General features: G+C 46.1%; 5 protein-coding genes across 8 annotated transcripts; 2 read left to right on the top strand and 3 right to left on the bottom strand.

The window, feature by feature from the left end:
• The first annotated feature begins 316 nt into the window (after positions 1-316).
• Positions 317-2,667, top strand: LOC121588451 (succinate--CoA ligase [GDP-forming] subunit beta, mitochondrial). Of its 2 annotated transcripts, none has more exons than XM_041906395.1 (5): positions 317-435; positions 877-1,038; positions 1,118-1,253; positions 1,337-1,436; positions 1,517-2,667. In XM_041906395.1, the coding sequence occupies exons 2-5, from the start codon at positions 976-978 to the stop codon at positions 2,487-2,489; spliced, it is 1,272 nt and encodes a 423-aa protein (XP_041762329.1). In that variant the 5' UTR covers positions 317-435; positions 877-975; the 3' UTR covers positions 2,490-2,667. The 2 variants fall into 2 exon arrangements, with proteins under 2 accessions (XP_041762329.1, XP_041762328.1); XM_041906394.1 differs by having other exon boundaries at positions 872-1,038.
• Positions 2,668-2,732: 65 nt separating this feature from the next.
• On the bottom strand, positions 2,733-5,872 carry LOC121588449 (probable ATP-dependent RNA helicase DDX43). Its single transcript, XM_041906392.1, has 3 exons — positions 5,727-5,872; positions 5,190-5,572; positions 2,733-5,086 (listed from the first exon to the last, which is right to left on the bottom strand). The coding sequence occupies exons 2-3, from the start codon at positions 5,476-5,478 to the stop codon at positions 3,246-3,248; spliced, it is 2,130 nt and encodes a 709-aa protein (XP_041762326.1). The 5' UTR covers positions 5,479-5,572; positions 5,727-5,872; the 3' UTR covers positions 2,733-3,245.
• A 601-nt stretch (positions 5,873-6,473) lies between these two features.
• On the bottom strand, positions 6,474-8,485 carry LOC121588450 (synaptic vesicle glycoprotein 2B-like). The gene is made up of 5 exons (XM_041906393.1): positions 8,382-8,485; positions 8,246-8,305; positions 7,832-8,156; positions 6,760-7,755; positions 6,474-6,684 (listed from the first exon to the last, which is right to left on the bottom strand). The coding sequence occupies exons 1-5, from the start codon at positions 8,419-8,421 to the stop codon at positions 6,474-6,476; spliced, it is 1,632 nt and encodes a 543-aa protein (XP_041762327.1). The 5' UTR covers positions 8,422-8,485.
• A 1,333-nt stretch (positions 8,486-9,818) lies between these two features.
• LOC121588408 (rRNA 2'-O-methyltransferase fibrillarin-like) lies at positions 9,819-13,730 on the top strand. Of its 2 annotated transcripts, none has more exons than XM_041906283.1 (3): positions 9,819-9,923; positions 10,437-10,881; positions 11,936-13,730. In XM_041906283.1, exons 2-3 carry the CDS (start codon positions 10,470-10,472, stop codon positions 12,091-12,093), a joined length of 570 nt encoding a protein of 189 aa, XP_041762217.1. In that variant the 5' UTR covers positions 9,819-9,923; positions 10,437-10,469; the 3' UTR covers positions 12,094-13,730. The 2 variants fall into 2 exon arrangements, with proteins under 2 accessions (XP_041762217.1, XP_041762218.1); XM_041906284.1 differs by lacking the exon at positions 9,819-9,923 and adding an exon at positions 10,101-10,333.
• Positions 13,731-16,060: 2,330 nt separating this feature from the next.
• LOC121603492 (titin homolog) lies at positions 16,061-22,090 on the bottom strand. Of its 2 annotated transcripts, XM_041932284.1 has the most exons (4): positions 21,865-22,090; positions 21,096-21,781; positions 18,486-20,963; positions 16,061-18,400 (listed from the first exon to the last, which is right to left on the bottom strand). In XM_041932284.1, exons 1-4 carry the CDS (start codon positions 21,893-21,895, stop codon positions 16,295-16,297), a joined length of 5,301 nt encoding a protein of 1,766 aa, XP_041788218.1. In that variant the 5' UTR covers positions 21,896-22,090; the 3' UTR covers positions 16,061-16,294. The 2 variants fall into 2 exon arrangements, with proteins under 2 accessions (XP_041788218.1, XP_041788217.1); XM_041932283.1 differs by having other exon boundaries at positions 18,486-21,781.
• Between the last annotated feature and the right edge of the window lie 474 nt (positions 22,091-22,564).

The following is a 22,564-nucleotide window of genomic DNA, read 5'->3' as shown; positions in this document are numbered from 1 at the left end:
ACAGTGTAGTGTTTGCATCACTGTAAACACATCTGTTTACGAACAGGCAAAAATGACATTTGAAACGGTTACTGCAAGGTTGCTATACAAAAGGTGCAATTAATACGCTTCTTGAAATTGAGTTGTATTGAAAAGATATTAAATTATTATGAAAGTTTGATAAAAACATTAACTATTTACAGCAAATTGTATACTGTTTGTAGCTGTGCAATGAATTGATTATTAAATGCATTTAATATGAACAAAACGAAACAGATACATTGGGTGGTTGTACACATCTTGTGCTTGATACGAATCATATGAGCCAACCTTGTCCTGCATTCAACCAAAACATTCCAACAGCAATAATCTTTCTATTTCTCACAATTTCACGTTAGAATCACTGTGAGAGTAGTGTTTAACGTGAATTCTTCCGGCAGAAATCATTTATCACAGGTACTGTGAGTGTTTATTAATTGACTGCAGCACACATCGTGTACGAATAAACACAGATTTGGACTGTGGTGACCTTCCTTTTGCTGGCAGCGTGACCGGCTCTTCAAAACCGCATGTGCTGCCGGCAACTGTTGTGATGTCGTAATAGTCTGCTAACAGGGAAATAGTACAAGAACTGTGAATTGGGTTCACAATTATTCGCAAATCGGTTACAATTATTTGTATTGTCCACCCAGCCGTTTCGTGTACAATTTTTTACTTCGCTGGTTCTTAAGCTATTATAGTCGTTTAATTTGCATACATACGTGCTAGAGAGCATAGCTATCTCAACCATCCATCACCCACACCGCATTTTGCTAAGAGCTACAATCTAATCGCTTATTTTGATTATCACACACACACACACACAAACATACACGGCGTACGTTCCATACAGTCCAGTCCAGAGCCCGACCGTCCTGCTGGCCCAGATCGTTGGTAGTTCGTCTCGACAGCGCGATAAGAAACACCGAAACGAGCACACGACGGTTCTATACCAATATGGCTGCATTAGCTTCCCTGTCCAAATTTTGCACGCATCTAGCAAAACCCACCATTCAGACGGTAAGTAAAAAGCTTCTTTGGGCTAATATTTATTACCACCTTGAATGATGTTTCTATCGTTCTACCATATCGCTTGCAGTGTTTCCGCGTTCCGAAGCGAAACTTAAACTTGCTGGAGTATCAAAGCAAGAAGCTGCTGGAAGAGAGTGGAGTGGCGATACAAAACTTCCGTATTCTTGAGGGCAAAAAGGATGCGGATGTGTTGAAAGATTTCGGTAAGTAGCAAACATTCTAATGCAGCGCGTTTTCCATTTGCTCGTAATGTAATTTGTTATTGTAATGTTCTCGCTCGCCTTAGATGTAAACGAGTACGTCGTAAAAGCACAAATCTTAGCGGGTGGCCGTGGCAAAGGTCACTTCGATAATGGATTCAAGGGTGGCGTGCACATCACGAAGAAGTAAGTACATTCCTTGGACTATCTTGATGCATTCGTTCAAGTATAATTTACAAAGCGTTGTTGCATTATTACCCGACCAGCCGCTCGGAAGTTATCCCGTTGGTGGAGAAAATGGTCGGCCACAAACTCATCACAAAGCAAACGCCAAAGGATGGCATCCTCGTGAAGAAGGTGATGGTGGCAGATAGTATCAATATCGTGCGCGAAACGTACCTTTCGATCGTAATGGATCGTGAGCATAATGGCCCTGTTTTGATCGCTTCGCCGGACGGTGGTATGGACATTGAAGCGGTAGCCGAAGAAACGCCCAACCGTATCAAAACCATCCCGATTGACATTACCAGTGGTATCTCGCGCGAGCAAGCGATCGATGTTGCCAGATTTCTCGAATTCAAAGGTCCTCTCGTCGACAGAGCGGCAGACGAAATAACGAAACTGTACGGACTGTTCACCAAGGTGGACGCGGTGCAGATTGAAATTAATCCACTCGCCGAGACGGATGACGGGCGAGTTATTTCGGTCGACGCGAAGCTAAACTTCGACGACAACGCACAGTTCCGGCAGAAGGACATTTTTGCGATGGAAGTACACGAAGACACCGATCCGAAGGAGGTCGAAGCGTCCAAGTACAACCTGAACTACATTGCGATGGAAGGCAACATTGGCTGTCTCGTGAACGGAGCCGGCCTGGCGATGGCAACCATGGACATAATCAAGCTGAACGGGGGCAGTCCGGCCAACTTCCTCGACGTCGGTGGCAACGTCAAGGAGGATCAGGTGCTGAAGGCGTTCCAAATACTTACTTCGGACACGAATGTGAAAGCCATTCTGGTGAACGTGTTCGGAGGAATCGTCAATTGTGCCACGATCGCCAACGGTATCGTGAATGCTACGAAAACGATGAACCTGCAAGTGCCGCTGATCGTGCGTCTGGAGGGAACGAACGTGCAGGCGGCCAAAAAGATTCTGGAGCAGTCCGGACTGAAAATTGAGTCCGCGCACGATCTCGACGAGGCAGCAAAGAAAGCGGTACAGTCGATCAGAACGGTCTGAGCTGGTTCGGAGTGAACCATAGCGAAGCGAAACGCCAACCAGTCTTCCGGAAGGGCCTTTACTTTGGCGCTGTAGGAATATTGTGTTCTGCTTTGCAAAGGGGGGAAAGTGGTGCTTTTGAAACATTACACATGTGTTGCATTTTTCTAGTTTAAATAAAGTCTTTTTTTTACCAAAATAATGCTTTCTCTCCTAGGTGGTAGGCTGAAAAAAAAACACCAGAACAGCATTCAAGAGGCTAGCGCGTTTTGCTACGTAATTTTATTTCAGTAACTCAAATTCATTATAATCACAAGGATCAATCAGTTCATATGAGACGCCATGAAGCACTCACAATTAATCCCTTTACATCGATCATCCATGACGTCGAAGGCACTTACACTTAAATGTAATATTCGAATTCATTTGCTACGTTTACAATCCATAACGATGCAGCAGCTGGCTAACTGAGTCCATTTTTTAAGTTCACCCTCTAAGGTATGGTATTACCGTCGGTATATTTAATAATCTTCTTGAATCACATTCTGCATTGGAAGAAAACAGATGATAATAAAGTAGACCCTATGTCCTTTCCCCTACACACTAAGTGCTTCGCACATTAAGAAAGGAATCTTGGAAAAAAATACGAGTAAGAAGTAGAACTTGTAGTCACGTTGTGCGCAGTGATGAGCAGCAACAGGCAATTCTCTTGGGACAAGTAAATGTAAGCGGAAACCTACATCGGTGGGTAACTTTAGCATTAAAAAAAAAGGTCGTCTACCATCGGCGATTTCCACCGAATCCGCGTCCCCTTCCGCCACGACCACCACCGCCATCGCGCTCCTTGCGAGCCTCAAACCGGCGTGCCATATCGCGCACCTCGTCCGGTACCTCTTGGTCTGCTTCCTTCAGAATTTTGATCAGCTCACCAGCCATACCCCAGTCGGAACGCGTCATGAAGCTTAACGAAATGCCGGTCCGGCCAGCACGCCCCGTACGGCCAACACGATGGACATACTCTTCGATGTTGCGTGGAAAATCGTAATTCACTACGTGCGTAATGTCCTCGATGTCAAGCCCCCGGGACGCCACGTCGGTAGCGATGAGTATCTTCACCGTACCATTCTTAATGTCCTCCAGTGCTTGTTCGCGGTCACTCTGTTCACGGTTGCCGTGAATCGCTTGGCACGAGATGTTGCTCAGGATAAACTCGGACGACAGATCGTCGGCACGCGTTTTCTTACCGCAGAAAATGATTACCTTATCCGTTGGCTGCATGTCCCGGACAAACTCGTTAATGCGTTGGAACTTATCCTCCTCATCCATCACCTCGATCACCTGCGTTACGGTGTGCGTGGCGGCCAGATCTAGCGTTCCGATGTACACCTGGATTGGATCGTGCATATAGCTCTGAGCCAGCCGGCGGACGCCATCGGGCCAGGTGGCGCTGGTCATCACCGTTTGACGGTCGGGACGCACGTCCAGCAGCACTTTGCGGATCTGCGGCTCGAAGCCCATGTCCAGCATACGATCCGCTTCGTCCAGTATGAGGTACGTGATGGTCGACACATTCACCACGCCTTCCTGCACAAGATCGTTCAAACGACCCGGTGTGGCAATCAAAATTTCAACCCCATTTCGGACGACGTTGATTTGCGCTCGGCGATCACCGCCACCGTACAGACAGACGGCCTTTATGCCACGGAATTGGTACTTTGCAACCTCCTTCTCAATCTGCAAGGCGAGCTCGCGGGTCGGTGCCAGCACGAGCACGTTAGGTCCGCCCCGCTCACCCCGAGGGATCGGTTGCCCCTCGATGTGAATGAGTGCGGGAAGCAGGAAGGCCAGCGTTTTACCCGTACCGGTCTGTGCGATACCGATCAGATCTTCGCCGCGCAGAAGTATAGGCCACGCTTGTGCTTGAATTGGGGTCGGAGTGGTAAACTTCTGCTTGCGAAGCTCCTCCATGAGGTCTGGATATTCTCCGAACGCCTGATGGAATTCGCTAACTGGATTCGGTATCGGCTTCCGCTCATTATCCTTCTCGTCCTTAAAGGTACGCTCTACCACGATATTGTTGTTCGCCTCCCGGAACGCTGCAACTTGCTCCGGTCTCATGTTTGCCACCTCTTCGCGTTCGTTATAGAACATTTTCACGAGCGGAGGACACTTTGCCCACCGTTCCTTGAATGCCTCGTCGGCTTCTTTATTCAGCGACGCCCAATCGATTATTTCGTCGCTTGTAGCATACGCATCTGCATGAGAAGAATATCGGCTATGACCACCACCACCAGCGTTTCCCGACCGATCGCTAGATCCGTAGAAGTCGTTGTAATTTCTACCTGGACGATCTCGATCTCGTCCACCTCCACCACCACCGTACGAACTTTCACCGGACCTTGACCAACCTCCTCTATCCGAGTGTTCGTAACGATTACCACGATCATCGCGTCGATCGCGTCGATCGTTAGACGAACCGCCACTGTATCCCGATCTCGGAGGACGCGACGAGTCTGATGAATTCATAATCTCGTACACGGCCTTTCGAGCTGCTTCGACACTTTCCGGATCCCCGGATATGGTGACCGTTCCCATATCGCTCGCGCTCCGATCGTGATCTGCGGAAAAGCCAAGGACAATATACATCACGAACGTTAATAAGAAAGTTTTGCAGCAAAAACGTTGATTAGTCCAATGTAGATGAATGGCCACTTGTCTTACCAACATCGATGCGTGCGTTGGTCCGGGAGCGTAACTCCCGTATTGTGGCGCCTTGTTTTCCAATGATTCGCGGTACAATGTTTCCGCGTACCTCTATCCGAATGCTGTCACCATGAGACGCTGTATGCTCTCGAGTACGTTTTTCACGTTGATACGATCTCTTCTCAGGCTCGTACGACTTCGGTGGTGGTGCATCTGGTTCACGTTGGTATTGTTGTGATACCGCAGCTACCGTAGTCGCAGATCGTGCCTGGGACGTATCGTCGTCCCAACATTCGTCGTCCCACATGATGCGGTCCTTTCCCTGACGAGTTTATGTTTTTTTTTTTCGATGACAAGTCGTTCAGCGCCAAATTCGCTGACTACAGCACTATATGTCTGTCCTCTGGAAATGGAATAAATGGCCGTCACTTAACAATAGCCTACTCACTTCAGCGAAATGTACGCATCACGCAAATACATCACAACATTAGCTATAATGGCTATTTGAGTAAAGATATGTATGGGGATATGTTTGGGCGAGATGAAATGACTTACAAATTACGCTTGCGGTGATTTTTTGTTATATTGGATTACGTTCGTCTACTTTTCACACCGGTGTATAAAATTGCAACTTTGCATCTTTTAACCCGCGGTAGGCAATGCGTTTAGGTTGAGCGTACAGACGAGAGAACCGGCAACATGCAAGGCGGAAAGAATGACAGTTGATAAACAACACACTTCGGAGGAAACGTACACTGTAAATTTTAGTTGCATTGATTTCATCATTTTTTTTTCTTTCCACTAGAACTGGTCAGCAAGTGTGCAAGCAAAACAGAAATAAAACAGAAACTCAAGAAACATGTACGGCAAATGAAAATTGCCAGTTTTCTTTACGAGTCCGTTCCGGCCATGTTCCATTACTATGCCTACGCTGATTAGGAGTCTATTTCAAGGTGCAAAGGAACCATCAATTCAATGTCAAAATCGATGCAATTGAGGAAGAATTCGCTCGGTTCGTTTGAGCTTATACACAACATTTTTAGTTTTGTTACTTACTTATCCGGATTTACTACCTCTATACGAACTCTTGCGTTTGTCAACTAGTTACTTTAAAATTTTATGTCTAAATTGTTGGTAAGTAGTATGAAACGCCACTCATTCCAATCTATGCGTACATTCTTTTGCTCTACAAAACGATTGGTATATTTCAGTCTCTATGGTGAATCAGGTTTAAACTTAAAAGCTATTACGATAGTGAATTACTATGATGTTGCCATCCCGTACACTGACTGCACTGGATGTTTATCGTGATGAAATACTGATTCTATCTTCCAACGCATTTCGTTTGTAAATGTTGGGAATGAAAAAGGACAGCACTCCGCAACCTATCAGCGAAATGCCCGATATCCAGAACGTCAGCTCGCACTGTGAATCCAGCAGGAACCCGACGATATTCGCACCAACGACGCTTCCTAATCTTCCAAACATTAGCGAAATGCACACTGCCATGGCACTGTAAAAGAAAAGAAACAATTGAGTGTGCTTCACATGGCATTGCATTACCATTGAGCTGTTCGCGATCGCTTACCGCAAGTTAGTCGGGAAAAGGTCTACCGTGCATGCATTGACTACGCTGATGCAGAACCCACAAGTTAGCAGAATTACGTAGAACCAGATGGCTAGCAATGGTAGATCTATGAACACGATGAGTATCCCGCTAATGCCACAAAAACCAAATATGAACACCAAGATAGGAAGCTTCCCAACCGCATTGATAATAAGTCCTATTACGGCAAAGCCTAGCGCGTAAATAGTTTCCAGCACGAACGAATGCTCATAGGCAGAAATATCCAGCTTTTGATGGCACACTTCGGGCAGTGCTGTCGCATTAACGTCATGCTGCTGTAGCTGGCTAATGTCGACCTGTGTCGCGTAGACTGCCTGACAGATAGTTGTGCGGTCAACACCCTGAACCTCCAGTTCGGCGATGCGGTTCAAAATGTCCGGAAAGAACATGTACATTCCGTTCGATGTCAGGTAAATGCCAAACTGTAGCACACAAATGATGGTGGTTCGCTTCAAGTACTGGCCCATAAACAACGGTGCCGTTTGCTGCCACATTTGTTTTAGCAGCCGTAGAACACTTTTGTTGTTGGCTGTTTCTTCGCGGCGAATTTTGGTTTGCTGCGCTTCGGTCTCCTGTAGCAGTGAAGTAAGCGCCAGTTTGGGACCCTTTCTGCCAGTGTTCCATCGGTACATTTTGTGCATAATCATGATTGTCTCCTGTTCATGCCCTCGGGAGAACAAAAACTTTGGACTCTCGGGAAAGTAGAGCAGTGCTATCCCACAGACGAGACTGGGCAATCCGCACACCACGATAAACAGGCGCCATGGCCGATAGACAATATTGAGCAGGGGAAGGGTATATTCCCACTCCTGATTAATAACAGACCATGCGATCAGAGGCAGCAGAATGCAGCCTACCCCGAACACAAACGACGCTCCCATTATGGCACGGGAGCTGTTGGATTTCGCGTGAAACTCTCCTAGGTAGGCGTAGATCGTTGCCGATGAGCCGGAAATGCTGTAAAATGGAATTGTTAACCGAATTCTTAATCGTTGCTGAAATATCACTTCTTTGCACTGATTTTGATACTCACAAAAATCCTGTAAAGAAGCGCGTAATCGTAATTAACCAAAAATTGGTCGTAAAGCTGGACAGGACGGTAGACGCAAATGCAAGAAACAGTGTCGGCAGTATAACCGTTCTTCTCCCTCTGGTATCGGCCAAGAAGCCCCATAGATGAGAACTGCTGATAATGCCAGCAAACGAAATTGCACTTAAGATACCCTTTTCTTTGGTAGTCAACATCAAATCACATTCTGCAACCGGCAGTACATAACTGATGCCCAACGTTTCCAGCAGCACTGCCGCCAGGATAGTACCAGAAATCGTAATCAAGCACAGATTATAGATGCCGAATTCTATAACCAAACAGGAGACAGAAAGATTTTTCAAGAGTTTTCAATCAAGATCAAGATTTTTCATGCAACTACCACATTAAAATACTTACTGGTCATCAAGAGAGCGTCGTCAAGCTTTACGGGACGCTGGTATGTGACATCTTTAGATTCTGGTAGAACAATGGGACAAAAAACTGTAAATGTACCGACCATTCTCGTTCAAAATCTAACAACCAAACCGCTTACCAGGGAGCTTTTCTATCGCTTCGTCCATATTTGGGGTCATCTTGCCAAACTAACTTACAGTGTCTAAGATTAAAGAGCGAATGTCTGACTTTCTTCCTGTCAAATCGGCGCGGAATCTCGGCAGTTTTGCTGATTTCATCTCTTTATATCACCGCGGTACCATGATAGAAATTCTGCCCCTCCTCTTGCCTTCCAACCGGCCATCATTCGTCCCATCCGGTGGATAAGGTGAGCTGTAAATCTTCACTCAACGGTTGCACCGGGAAACAAACCTCCCAGTACTCGCGGGAGAGCTCGTAAAACAAACTGTTACTGTTTAACCTAACAACAAGACTCCAGACTGCCGTCAAGTCGCTTTTTATCAGATCGGGGGGGGTATCAAATTAAACAAAGATCCATAATCTGCTGGCCCCACTGGCAGCAGCAATCAGCTTCCGCGCGGGCGCGGGCGCGGGCATTTGTGGCGTGCAACAGTGTGATCCCGCACTGGACGCCGTTGCGATGTATTCTAAATGACGACATAAATGCTATCATTAGAATTCTGATGATCATTTCTGTTTAAACAAACGCGCCATTTTCCATATGGTCTACATGCACATGTATTTTTCTTCGTTTATTTTTTGGGGTACAAACGATTTGGTTTACAACATATGTGCTAATTGCAGTAATCACGCCTTAGAGATAGCTAAAAAGATACTGGTAATGTGTAATGGAAAAGAAAAAAAAAATACAACAAGCTTCGCTGTTAGTTATTCCTGTACATTCGACCTGTAATAGTGAACTGTAAATGTATTCAAATGGTATTATTTCAAAAGTCATTTGCATTAGATTTCTTACTCAATCGTTGCATTAGATTTCAAGCCGTCGAAATAATGGGACAGTCAATTGCGGAAATAATTATTGAGATTATAGAATAATCATTTTAAGCTAATATATAAAAAACGCATGTACGTAGAATGTACATGCGCTACAACAATATGAACCGCGTCTAGTACCGGACAGCGATTCGGATACAAGTACATGCTTGGTGGGGATTGAATCCTTCATTCTGCACACATGCCCCAAAAAACGAGTCCTCGCCACCGTCAGGATATCTGGTTCGTAAGGTTTGTTTGCATATTCCGCTCTGAAGGCAAAGCACACAACATGAAAACGTATAAAGACTACGGTCCAACAATATTGATCATGTTCTTAAATACTTGTAGGCTGCGCTCTGACAGTTATCGGTCAGCACATCCGCATCGAAAGTGCCTCGGAATGTGACTCTGTTAATTATGTTTTAATTCTAAAATTCTTCGCTAATTACAAAGAAAACTCCATCCATCGTTGACGGATAAAACGGATAAAACGAAGAAATTTAAAAGCGTACGTGTATACACCTTGTGAATTTTAACGAAGCTAAATTCAGTGTCAGTGGCGCCTGTCAAATTATCCCTGCGGTTCGATTATCCGGGAACTCCATGAAACAGCTCATTTTCACCATTTCCGTTTTGTAGGTCCGTAGAAAAGGTTGTGTGTGGAAGCTAAGCTGCGGCGTTACAGGTACTGTACCATTTTTTTGTTTCTGTGTAACTAGCAGGCAAATGCGGCTCTAGAAGCAAAAACTTAATTTGTTAAGCGATTAGATGATTGTTTTTGGTACGAATAGCAGTTTTGAACGTTGAACAGAAACATGGCTAATTGCGACTCACTGCCGCCGTGTGGATTAGAAGTTAAATTCGTTGTATGTGTGTGTGCGTTTGGCACCGTGTAGAGAGGGCAAGCTTCGGTTGTTACTCTGAACATCCGAGTAGCGGCGCTGCCAGCACTAACTGCGCGTGTGAAAAACTTACTCTTTTCTTGTCTCCACGCGCCTGGGCACCATTTTGTTTTCGGTCCGAACAGCATATTGGTAGTTTTTCCAGTTTGAACCAAATCAAGTCGCTGTTGGTATTCGGTAATTGTATTGAATTGTACGTTTACCAATGAGCCAAGCAGTTGTCTTACGAAGGAAAGTTGTGCTTATTAGCGAAATAATTTTGTGTTTTATTTTAAAAATGCATTTATCCCCTGCAGTACGGAAATTTAAAGCAAAAAACCAATTCAAACATGCCAGACTGGAGAGAACGTGACGATTCCGACCGCGGCTATGGCGGTGGTGGTGGCGGCGGCGGTGGCGGCGATAGCTACAGCTACGACCGGGAACGTCGGGACTACCGTAGCGACCGCGGCGGATACGACCGTAATGGCGGTGGCGGCGGAGGCTACCGCTCGGGCGGCTACGGAGGTCGCCGTGACGATGATGGCGGCTACCGTGGAGGCGGCGGTGGCGGTGGCTACCGTGGAAACGGCGGCGGAGGCGGCGGTGGCGGCGGCAGCCGAGGACCACCGAGAATTGACCCGGCTACCGCCAAGACCGAAGTGTTCGAGGTCGAAGCCGACAAGGTTAAGTTCATAATCGGTCGTGGCGGTAACAAGATCCGTGAGATTCAGGACCGTTGCCGTGTGTCGGTGCAGATTGGTAAGCGTGTATTGATTGCTTTAGTAGAAGATGTAACGTAGAGAAAAGAAGGATGATGTGTGAGAACTTTGGCAAAAAGGCTGCAGCAGCACGATGATGCTATTGGTGGTACAGCGCTCTGTCCTGTTCAGTAATGGTTCCCCGGGACTCCGCACGCTCCGGATGCTGCGCGCGTTAATTCGACAGCAAACGGAACGAGTCAAACCCCCCACACGTACCGTCGTTCCGTTCCCTTCCTTCCGTATCGGGGAAGGCGTTGTTTCGGTTTTGTTGAAATAATAGCACTGCTTGGTTGGAACGCGAGACGCGCTGGCAAACGAATTCCGGTTTCTAATGGTCGAAAAGCGCATCCTCTACACAGTGTGTCGGTACTCGGACAGAGGAAAAAAAAGGCAAACAGAACGTTTACAGTACTTGTTGGAACGATTAGTTTAGTTCGTACATTGTACACCGTTATGGCTCACATGTTAGTAGTCTGCGTGGGAAACGTTGCTATATGCAGAACAATCCTGTTACGGCAAGCTGTGACGTCGTCATATGAACTCTTCATTTTGTGTGTACGCTGATCGCTTGTAACCGGCGCTGAAACAAAAAAAGCAGGCTGCAGGAAATTGAATGTGTATAGTAGCGAAGCCCGTGTGAAGGCATATCCCCCTTCTTTTCGCTATCGCCCTATTATCCCTCTCTGTGGGCAAGAGGTATGGAACTGGAGCAAGAGAGATAGAGAATGAAGAATCAGTAAAATAACCGTATCTCTTCCATGGGTGTGTGCGTGTGGTGCGTTGTGCGTGCTGCGCAGTGTGTCGACTCTATCGATTGCATTCGACGTACGCGCGCAACAGCACACATACGCGAACACCCGCCAAGCCTACCCAACCTTCCTTGTGTCTTTCTTCTCCCTTCCCATCCATTCGCCAGTTCCTACTTCCTCCTCTTGCTCCAAAGATGTTTCTTCGCGGCAGACAATCGCGTTATGAGATGGTTTTGTGCGTGTGTGTTGCTTCTCTTTACAAACCCGACTCTCTCTCCCCGCTTACCAAACAACTCTTAACAGACAAGGCTCGCAACGAGAACGGCGCCAATAATGTGTCGGTGATGGGCGATCAGCTGAACATTGATCGTGCACGGGACATGATCAATACCATCATTAACGATGACCGGCGGGACCGCGAGGACGACCGGCGGCGTGACGGTGTTTCCATGCCCTTCTAAAGTGGCACTCGGGGAAACGGTGTTTCAATGATGTCAACTGCGCGGCGGCGGTAATCAGCCCACGTACACAGACACACGATGTGCGATGGTCGATGGAAGCAGCTGTGGAAAGGAGAAGAGAAACGGGCTAAGTGAGCTGCAGTACGTAAAATCAGATATATATATATATATATATATATATATATACCTACATATATATATTAACATATATAAACACAATACAAAACGATGTGTGCAAAAAGAAACGAGAAACAGTAAAAACACAGAAAAGTAACCAGTCGTGCGATAATATGCAAAAGAGAAAACTATCCAGTCATGATCATAAATATCCCCCAGCACCGATAACGAAGGGTTCTCCCGGCAAGAAAGCTGAAGTACAAGATTTTTCTTCTAATACGGCAAAGTGAATTCGTGTTGAGATGAGACAGTTTTTACCAAGTAAGAAAAAGCAACCGGCAAAACATGAAAGCTAAACACGTTACTCGTTAGAAGCAGAAAAAGGGAGGAGGCAGTATGGCGCGCAGAATTCCAATCAGTGAAGAGAGCAGGACGGCGGCAACAAAGTAAAACAGAAATCGCTACAGCAGAACAGAACAGAATCCATCCTTCTCTCTCCCCGGCAGTAGAGTTTTAGAGTACAGACAGGAGAGACCTCACTTTCGCGGTTTGTTGTAACGAAAGACGAGAGTTCTATTGCATTTCTATTTGTGTCCGATAGCGAACAGAGAGAGAGAGAGAGAGAGAAAGAGCAGAAGCAGGTAGATAGATGACGCGCGTACATGGTTGTGTGTGAGTGTGTGTGTGTGCGTATTTGATTAGAAGGAAAATTAGACGAACTACACACGTGCACACACATACACATCAGCACTCCGATGCATAGACAGAGAGACGGAGAAGTGTGGTATATGTGCATCGCAGCATGCGACGAACAACAGACAGGATGATGCTGATTGTACAGTAGTAATCTGTTGTTTGTATTTACCGCTCTTTTTAGCTATCGGATGCTCTTCTCTCGAATCGCGTGTCGGTATCCTTTTATCGTGTACATTTGACGAGACTGATTCCATTCGTTTTTTGTTTGTATAATTTAATAATGTGCTAATCGATCTAACGCGTGTTTAGGGCGAGTGCCTCTTTTCCTTTTTTTTATGATTTCTTTTCTCCAGAGGCCTCCGCAGAAGAATTAGGGTTGATATTCCTTCAACGAAGTTTTCCATTCGTTCCACTCTGATTAATTATTACGTACGTATACCGTGAAACATGCACTTTTAAAGCTATAACTGCAGGAAAAGATACTGAACAACAGACAAATTTAATGGGTTTAGCTTTTATCGTACTGTAAACCAGCTAAACGGTGGTATATATGGAGTTGAATGACGAAAGCAGGTAGGGGAGGGGATGTGAAATGGGTAAAATACTTTAACTAACAATCGAAGCGGAAAATTGTACTATCCGGACCAAACTCGGCGGAAATATAAGGTAGTGAAACAAAGCAGCAGAACACAGTATGCGTATATCAAAGGCAGGAAACAGTTTACGGCTCTCCACTCAGCAACGGCGTAGCATTAAACACAAGATTAGCCGGAAAAAGCATGTGAAACATACGCAGAAATATATAAACCGTGTGAAATGACAAACATCATTATTGTGTTCATGCTTCCGAAATAACTTTCTTCCTCGTTTGCAATTGGCCATCTTAATCGTCTTCTCGCTTGAAATATGGGGCTTCGTGAGTGGCCCACTGTTTCCTTCGCTTCTTGACTGCTGCTCACAGAAAAGTGTTGCAGGTCTGCTTCCGCTGGTCCGGTGGGCTCGATCGCATCCGACAGGGAGGGTCTGATAGGTATCCGTATCAATCGCCCGGGATGTCTAGGGTCCTTGTTCGTAGAGGAGCACGGTGTGGGACACGTTTGTTTTCAGCGTCTTCTGTATCCCAGTTTAAGATGCTGCTTACTTTGCCTCACCCGTTTCAAGACCCGGTCATTCCAGAATCCAGAATAGCCCATTTCAATTGCCAATTTCATCCGTTGAAACGCTTGATTCAACGTTTCCGTAACATTGTTTTATGTTTCGAGATAAACCGCAACTATGTATCGATGTATCGCGGCCATAAACTGTTGGACAATTAATGGATGGATCAGCCAAAGCTTTTCACCTTCGCGTATCCACTATGTATATCTTTGCCGAAAACGGTTGTTGATATGATCATTAAAAAATGCAGTATTTTAGCGTGTATAACGACCTCGAAAATGACCAACATCAAGTTAAGCGGGTCATTATAAACGGGTTGTAACTTTTCGATTACACCTGAGATATTACATTAAATTACTTACAAAGATAGTCTGGTGCTTTGATATCCACAAAGAAAATACTGGAAAAAGCAAGGAGAGGCAAAAAGAAAAAAGAAATTGAGGAAACAATCGAACGCACTGGTTCTTTCAATTGGTGAATCAAATTCCTAATTCATTTGCATGAGGTCAAAAACTAATGCTGCTAAATAATACACAGACAAACTGATGGCCTTCCATTCGCTGGTAATAGAAGCACTAAAATAAAACTTATGTGAATCAAATTGGGATCTTGAAAAAAACTGATGTCGTTGCTTTTAAATATGGTAAAATTAATACATAGTAAAAATAGTTTAAAATTAATAATTTGTCTCGGGGGGGGAGGGGGGGGGGGTTCTTACACACGCAAAAATACGGTAATATCTGTCTGATCCTCTATATCAGTGGTCTCCAAACTACGGCCCCCGATATCCTATTAGTGATGGGTAAATACGATTTTTTACCGGAGTCGGATTGATCCGACTCCGGTACCCCTAGGAGTCGGACTGGGAGTTACTCCGGACTGTTTTACCGGGGGGGGGGGGGGGGGGGGGGGGGAAGGGGGGTGCGCACGAGCAAACCTCTGGACTCATCGACTCCGAGTCCGGATCGGTCACTCCGGATCACTCCGGATCACTCCAGATTACTCCGGATCACTCCGGATCACTCCGGATCACTCCAGATTACTCCGGATCACTCCGGATCACTCCGGATCACTCCGGATCACTCCGGATCACTTCGGATCAGTCTAGAGGACATGTGTAGCCGTGAGGAAATTTTTCTGTGTCTCTTTTGCCTTTTCCTTGCCTTTAGATCCTGATGAGTGAAGCATGCATACCTTTCGGGTACGTTCGGGGTATAAGCTCTGTCCCTCTCATGTTAATGGTGAAGATAGAATCGTATGCCCTCGGCTGTGCATTCGGGCGTGGGCAGGCCCGTGGACGCCGTCTGTTCGCAGACATTTAGACTCATTCGGACTGATCCGGATTGATCCGAAGTGATCCAGAGTGACCCGGACTTATTCGGACTGATCCGGACTCATTTCAACTGATCCAGAGTAATCCAGATTGATCCGGAGTGATCTGGAGTGATCCGGACTGATCCGGACTGAACCCGGACTGATCCGGACTGAACCCGGAGTGATCCGGAGTGATCCGGAGTGATCCGGAGTTTAATCCGGTTGTGAACCGGAGTCGGAGTCATATTTTGCGCACCGAAGTCGGAGTTGATCCATCACTCCGCTGCGGATTACCCATCACTAGATCCTATTATGCGGCCCGTGGCAACTTTGTGAAGGTTATCATAAATAGTTAATTATTGTAACAATTTTTAAAGAACATGTAATTGTTGCTTTTTACAGACGTAGACCAAACTTTAATAGTGTAAAGCTCTAGGAGTTTTGTATATTATGCTAGTATTTTCTTATAATGGCGAAATTGATACGTTCGCATTAGATACAGGCAACGGAAAAATGGCCCTCAACACCATTATATGTGAAGCAATGCGGCCAGCGAACTGAAAAGTTCGGAGACCCCTGCTCTATATTAAACTTACGTACATACTGAGCAAGTACAACATCGATCTTCTTTCATCTATGGAGTAGCTTCTTTCATTAACTTTTCTAACACAACAACACGATCTCAGGAGTTTATCGCAATTTTATTAACATCTATTTCAATAGTTTAGTTCCTTATTCGTTTTAAGGCAATATTATCAACGATCATTTCTACGGCTCTTCGTGAACGTTGGATAAAATATGATAATGTGAATGCGAAGAATTGAAGAAAAATTGAAAAAAAAACAAAACCTTATGTACATACATAACCCATAGAAGAGAAGATACAATGATCAATCGTGTGCCGCTCCTAGGATTTCTACACGCGATTGCTCTTCTTCTTTTCGCGCAGATGTGCTGTCTTCTCCAGAAGCTGTTTACGCTTGAAGTTCAGCACAGATTGTTCGGTTGTGCTTGGATCAACGCGATGGGGTTTTTCTGCCGCTGGTCCTGGTCGCAGCGTTTTGAGGCGAAAATCTGCTTTTCCCTGACCCTTTAACTGGATATACCCCGTGTCGGTCTTTTGATTGGAGCCTGGTTGTTGCTTTCGCTGCTTTCCATCAGTGTTGCCGTTGTCGTCCACGGAGGATTCGATGAATACGCCCGAACTGGTCCACACCGGAAGCGGAAGGCTACGGCTCGGCGGTTCAGATAGGACAGAACCTCCGTGCTTTGACTTCATCCGTCCGTCCTTGGAATGTGTTTTGGACGATGACGCCACGGCCCGCAGCTCATTCTGATCGGTCGGCAGAAGGGAAGAGACTTTGAAGCCAAGCTGTTTGGCTGGTGTAGCCTGCCGCTCCTGGAAGCCAAAATTGCGCTTCAGCCGTATCTTGTCGGGTGTCACGTTTTCTTCGAAGAAGCCACCGCTTTCAATACGCTGCAGAACGCGCAACTTTGTGTGTTTTGCCGGACGCGGTGTTGATGCAACCGTTGCAGCAGGACTGTCAGTCTGCTCTCGCTTGCGCTTCTTAGTAGGCACGGCAGATGCTGCAGCCGATGCTGTCGTGGTGGATTCTCGCTCCAGGATAGCTGTTTTTTTGCGAGATTGCTCAACCGTGCTACGATCTTGGTCCGTGTCGATCTCTGGCTGTACTGCGTGATGTTTTTTCGCCTTTTTCTTTTTCTTCTCTACCACTTCATGGCCATCTGTGTGGTTCTCATGCATGGCACCTGCTGACTTTGAGCCAGCCAACTCACTACTGTGATCTTCTGCTTGCCCGTTCTGAGTAGTTTGTTTTTTGTTTTTCTTTTGCTTTGGAACAGTATCCGACTCCACCACCGTTTGATTTCGCATCTTTTCCTTACGCTTAGCTGCGACAGTGTTTGTTTGAGCTTCTTCGAAGCTAGACGCTTTCATCTCCATACTCTTGAAGGGGACACCCTCGGGCGTAACGTCTTTTTGCGGATTTGTTGGTGTCGTTTCCATTGCTGCTAATTTGCGTTTTTGTTTTTTCGTCAGCTTCTCGACTTCCTGCACCAATCCATCACTGGCAGATTTTGATAGGAGAGGATTGATTTTGCTATCGCTCTTTACAGCACTCGATTCGGACTGAGTTTGAACTGCCGGAATCGCCTTCTTCGTGGAAGCTGCTATGACGACATCCGTGCTTGATATTTTCTCATCGGAGAAAGACGGATCGGATCCATCGAGTTGACGTTCCGTTCGCTTTTTCTTCTTAGTTTGTTCGGAGTCTTTCAGGGCAGTCGCTTCCTTTGCTTTCTCATCAGCGACAGCAACCTTATCCGTCTTGGCAGCTTCTTTAGCTTCTGGTTGTGGATCAGAAACTTCCTCCTTCTTGGGAGATTTCTTGTGCTGTTTCTTTTCTACTGCTGGTGCCATCAGCTCTGATTTGTCTGATTTTTGTGTTTTATGTTCCAAAGATTGTACCTGTTCTGGATGATTCTGCAATTGATTAAACACCGCGAACGCGGACAGGGCTACGCGTACCGGAGGATTCTTTGATTTGTCACCGGTTTCCTGGTTTGATTTAGCTTTTTGTTTCTTTTTAATTTTTTCTAGCTTTGCTCCGATGCCGCCGCTTGCGCCCGTAGCGTTTCCATTTTCTTTGTCCAACTGTTTCTGTTGCTCAAGCTGGCGCTCCTTCTTACGCTGCTTACGACGCTCGATTACTTCCAGCTTGTGACGAAGCGCCTGCTCTAAACGTTCCTTTTTCGTTTCAGCCAGCTCCTCCAACAGATAGTTCTTTACCTTGGGCTTTCTCTTCTTTTTCTTCTTTAAACCCTCTCCACCCTGGCCTTGGGAATCGTTACCGGTTGTACTGCTGTTTAGGCCACCATCATCATCGTTTGTTGTACTGCCGGAACCACCAGCAGCAGCAGCAGCAGCGGCAGCGGCAGCTGCAGCCTTGGCCGCCTCGAGTTCTTCCTGCTTCTCCAACTCGCGCAGACGCTTTTTCTCTTCCTGTTTGGACAAAAAATGTTATTAAATTAGACACCGGCAAAACAAACAAAACAGTCATGCTAATACAAACGCTATCTCATCTTACCTTTTTCTTGCGAATTGCGGACGCAACCTCCTTCTTACGCTCTTTGTCCTCACGAATGACCTCGTTGCAGCGAGATAATATGTTAGCAAGATCGTAATCCTCAAGAGCCTTTCGTTTTGGTTTTGGCGCCTTGGACTGTTGTTTGCCGTTCTCTGGTTCTTGGTTCTCGACAACCTCCACTTCGTCATTCATCTCCTTATCGTCGTCTGGTTTTGATGGTTCTTCTGCAACGTTCTCATTCATCGGTGCTTCATCAACCTCCATCGGCTCTTCCACGAATTGTAACGGCAGCGACCGGCGTAATTTATCCTTTTTCTCGGGTTTCTGTTGTCCTGCTCCCGAATCCAACGACAATCGTGTCTTATTCTTGGCCTGAGCAAATGGATTTAACACTGTCGATCCTCCGTTCGCAGTGGTAGCCTTCTTATCTACTGGCGTTTTTTTCGCTTTCTCCTTGCCCGAAAGGGTTTGATTTGGCTTCGGTGTTGACGTCTGGACTTGAGCATCCTCACCGCCAATAGTAGCACGTTTCTTCGATGCTCCGATATAAAACTGTGCAGAAATCAGCGGTACGGCGGGCATAGATTTTCTTCCCGGTTTTGTTGGCGCTTCATCCGCAGGTTGATCCAGCGTAAATTCGGCTGGCGCAGGTTCAGTTTGTGTTTTATCGTCAAGCTCCCCATTTTCAACCTCAACGTTCTCCACCAAAGCTTCTGCTTCTTTCACTTCATCATTTTGAGTCGCGTCTGGCTGGCACTCACCACCTTCCTCTGTTTCAGACTGGATGGCGGCTTGCAAATTAGCATCCGCGGGGAGGCTTTTACGGTCAATCACGTCCTTCGTGGTTATAGAAGCAGCCGGAAAACTTTTGCGAGATGCAATGACAGACTTTGTAGGTGATTTAGACAAGGAGACATCTTCTTCCATCGCATCATCACTTTTTTGGACAGTTTCCCCACCATCCTCAGCATCCTGAAACATTGTTTCACTATTCCCACTGGTATCGTTTTCATCATCTTCTGCAGCTACCTCGTTTTCGCCATTTCCGTGCTTTGAATTAGATAACGATTTTGTAGCTGAATGCAATGCAGCTCCTGTATCCTTTGAGGGCGTTTTATGAGCAGGTGTGGCTGGAAGCATGGTCTCATTATCTCCCACTTGCTGCTCATCGGTGGAGGATTCCATTGAGGTATGGTTTTTAGCTGGTGTATTATTGGCAAGTTTATCCTGATCCTTGTTTTCGACAGCATCATTGATTTGAGAAAGATTTAATTTTTTTATGGGAGTATTATTTTCTTTGCCTCCTACTGGTGTTAGCGAACGTTTGGAACTTAAGTTCTTTGGAGACTTGGCGGTTTCCTTGCGTTCCTCATCCGAAGCCTTCGTGTCTTCGTCACTATCATCAACCATTTCTATAATTCGTCGGCGTTTGGGAGTTTTCGTTTTTTCCTCGTCCTTCAAACTAGCGTTTTTCGTTTGCAGATCTTCATCTTCCGTATCCTTCAACAGTTCATCCTCGTTCAGCTGTTCTGCCTCATCGCCAGACGAAACGATCCACGAGTCATTGCCGTCTTCGTCGTCCTCCTCCTGTTCATCGTTCTCTTCCGTATCTTCACTGCCCAGATCCTCACCCTGGTCCATAATTTCATTTTCCTCCATTTCGCGTCTTAAATCGCTGGCCAACGAATCGCCTGACTCATAACCCTCCATTTCTACCGCCTCGTCATCCAACAACTCGTTTTTATCCTGCGCCTCTTCTTCGTCTTCTTGTTCATCGTCGTTGTCTTCATCGATTCTTTCATCGGCTGATGCAGCCTTGGCTGCCGGCGAGCGTGGCTTTACAGGCGATTTCAGTGGTGCTTTTTGAAGCTTTTCTGTCTCCTCTTCCAGCCGCTCCTGTTCTTCCTGCCTTCGGACGCTGAATTCATCAATGCCCTTGGTGGCGGAACGACGAACAGATTGTGACCAAGATTGTGAAAGTTTCTCTCCTTCCGAAATGGATTTGTTCGCTACGCTAATGGTATCTTTGACACTGGTGTTAGCTTCCGTTATGCTGTCTGAAATTTCCACCACAGACGACTCCAATAACTCAATTCCACTGACATTATTGGAGCTATCGATTGCCTCAGTACCATTATCAATCAGAACAGTTGATGAAGAATTCATTTTGGTCTTGCTGGTCGAGTTAGGCTGCTCGATCGTATCCTTTCCAGGTTTGGGAGAGGCTGCAATGCTGCTGGATTCATCGTTCGCTTTCATCTCTGGGACAGAGTCGCCTACTAAACTCTCGCTCTTCGGAGACTTAGGGCTTGATTTCAATTGATCCCCAGTTGGCTCCGACTTCCCAGGCAAATTAACTTCTCTGTCCACTTTTGGCGACACTCCTTTGAGATTGGAGTTGCGTAAATCATTCACGACAACGACAACTTCCTTCGACACCGATGTAGGCGTTTTGGGGAAAGAACTATGGCTGTCATCCTGTTTGGAGTCGTCACAGAAGGAAACATTTTTAGAACGTGGCGACCCTTTGGGCAACATTAGTGGAGACAATGATACGCGCGGAGTTTTCATTGCGCGAGGTGGTGTTGCATCCATTTTCACGCTACTCACAGGGCTCTCAGCAATTCTACGAGGACTGGGTGAAGCTGATTTCTTCGCTGCTGTCGACTGACGTCGGGTAGTTCGCGTCGATGCCTCCGATGATACCGATTCTGCTCGATCATCACTGGCGTCCTCTTCGATGATGGTGTCATCCTTCAGCACACGCAAACCGGAAGTAAGCTTCGGGGTAGTGACAGGAAGCGACTGTACGGAACCGTCATCGGAGGTGACACTGTTGCGACGAGTGGAGCGACGTACAGCCGGTTGTGGAGAGTTCATTGAGGCCAGAGCTTCGTTCGACGCCCGGAGGCGGGCTGGCGTACGTGAACGGGTTGGCATCACGCTGCTGCCTCCCTCATATGCAGCGTTCAGCTCGTTCAAGTTCTCCTCCGTAAGAGACGTATTACGCGAACGTCGACCCGTTTCGGCACCGATTTCAGCTTCCTTTAGATTCTGCACCAGCTTGTTGGGCAAAATAGTTGGGGTATCTGACGTCTCCGACATACGACGGCGCGTACTGCGTCCCACAGTCGGTGTAGACGGACGGCCTTCGGTCTCCTGTATCGCATTCAAGGCATTAACTTTCTTCGTGGTGCTAGCTGATTTCTTTGGCGTACCACCGGTGGCTGCACCGGCCGGCTTCTGCGGGGTAGCTTCCTGGTCAACCGAACGCCGACGAAGAGCACCACGAGTCACTGAAAAGATTGGAAAAAACACAACCATCAGCGCTTCCTGCTCTGCCGGCAAGACTTTGCACTTGAACGGAACCCGCGCTTACCTCTCGTTGGAACTTCCTCGTCTTGATTCATGGTTGAATGTTTGTTTTCCACACTTACAGCACAACCAATTAAGGAATCTTTCACTTCACAAACGAAATTTTACGATACAATTAGGAATCTTCACAATGATCGTTTTCCTACGCCGCAATCCACGTTTTTTCCACGCTTGTTCTGCTCGCTGTCTGCTGCAATTTGCTGTCTGGTGCAATTTGACAGCTGTGGTGTCGTTACTTTTCGAATCTGGCAATTGCTGGAATCTGCGTAACGCCTCGTCACGTTTTTATGCGTTACCGTAGAAGCCCACCTTGGAAGTTGTGTTTGGGGAAACATGCAATTTGGCGCGTATTTCAAGCATCATATCTGGAACCATTATTTGATATTGAGTATACAATGTTCTTTAGGTCAAAGATGAAAATAGAACAAAAACTGTCTATCTCTATAGATTGAAAACACAGCATAAATTGATTCACTTTAACTTATAAAAACTCTACAATGCAATATTTTAAATAGTACAATAAAAAATAAATAACTGTGTAATCTATTACCATAGATTTAGATAATAGTTCTGTTGTGGTTCTGCTGAAACATTTATTTTATTTATTTATTTATGTATATATATATAAATGAGCATTAAAAATAACGGTTTTGTTAAAATAATTCAAACGATGCGACGTTGTCACTTTGACATACGTAACACCG

This window comes from Anopheles merus, chromosome 2R (assembly GCF_017562075.2).
Source record: "Anopheles merus strain MAF chromosome 2R, AmerM5.1, whole genome shotgun sequence".
Classification (NCBI taxonomy): Eukaryota; Metazoa; Arthropoda; class Insecta; order Diptera; family Culicidae; genus Anopheles; species Anopheles merus.
This window is presented reverse-complemented; position numbering and strand designations above follow the sequence as displayed.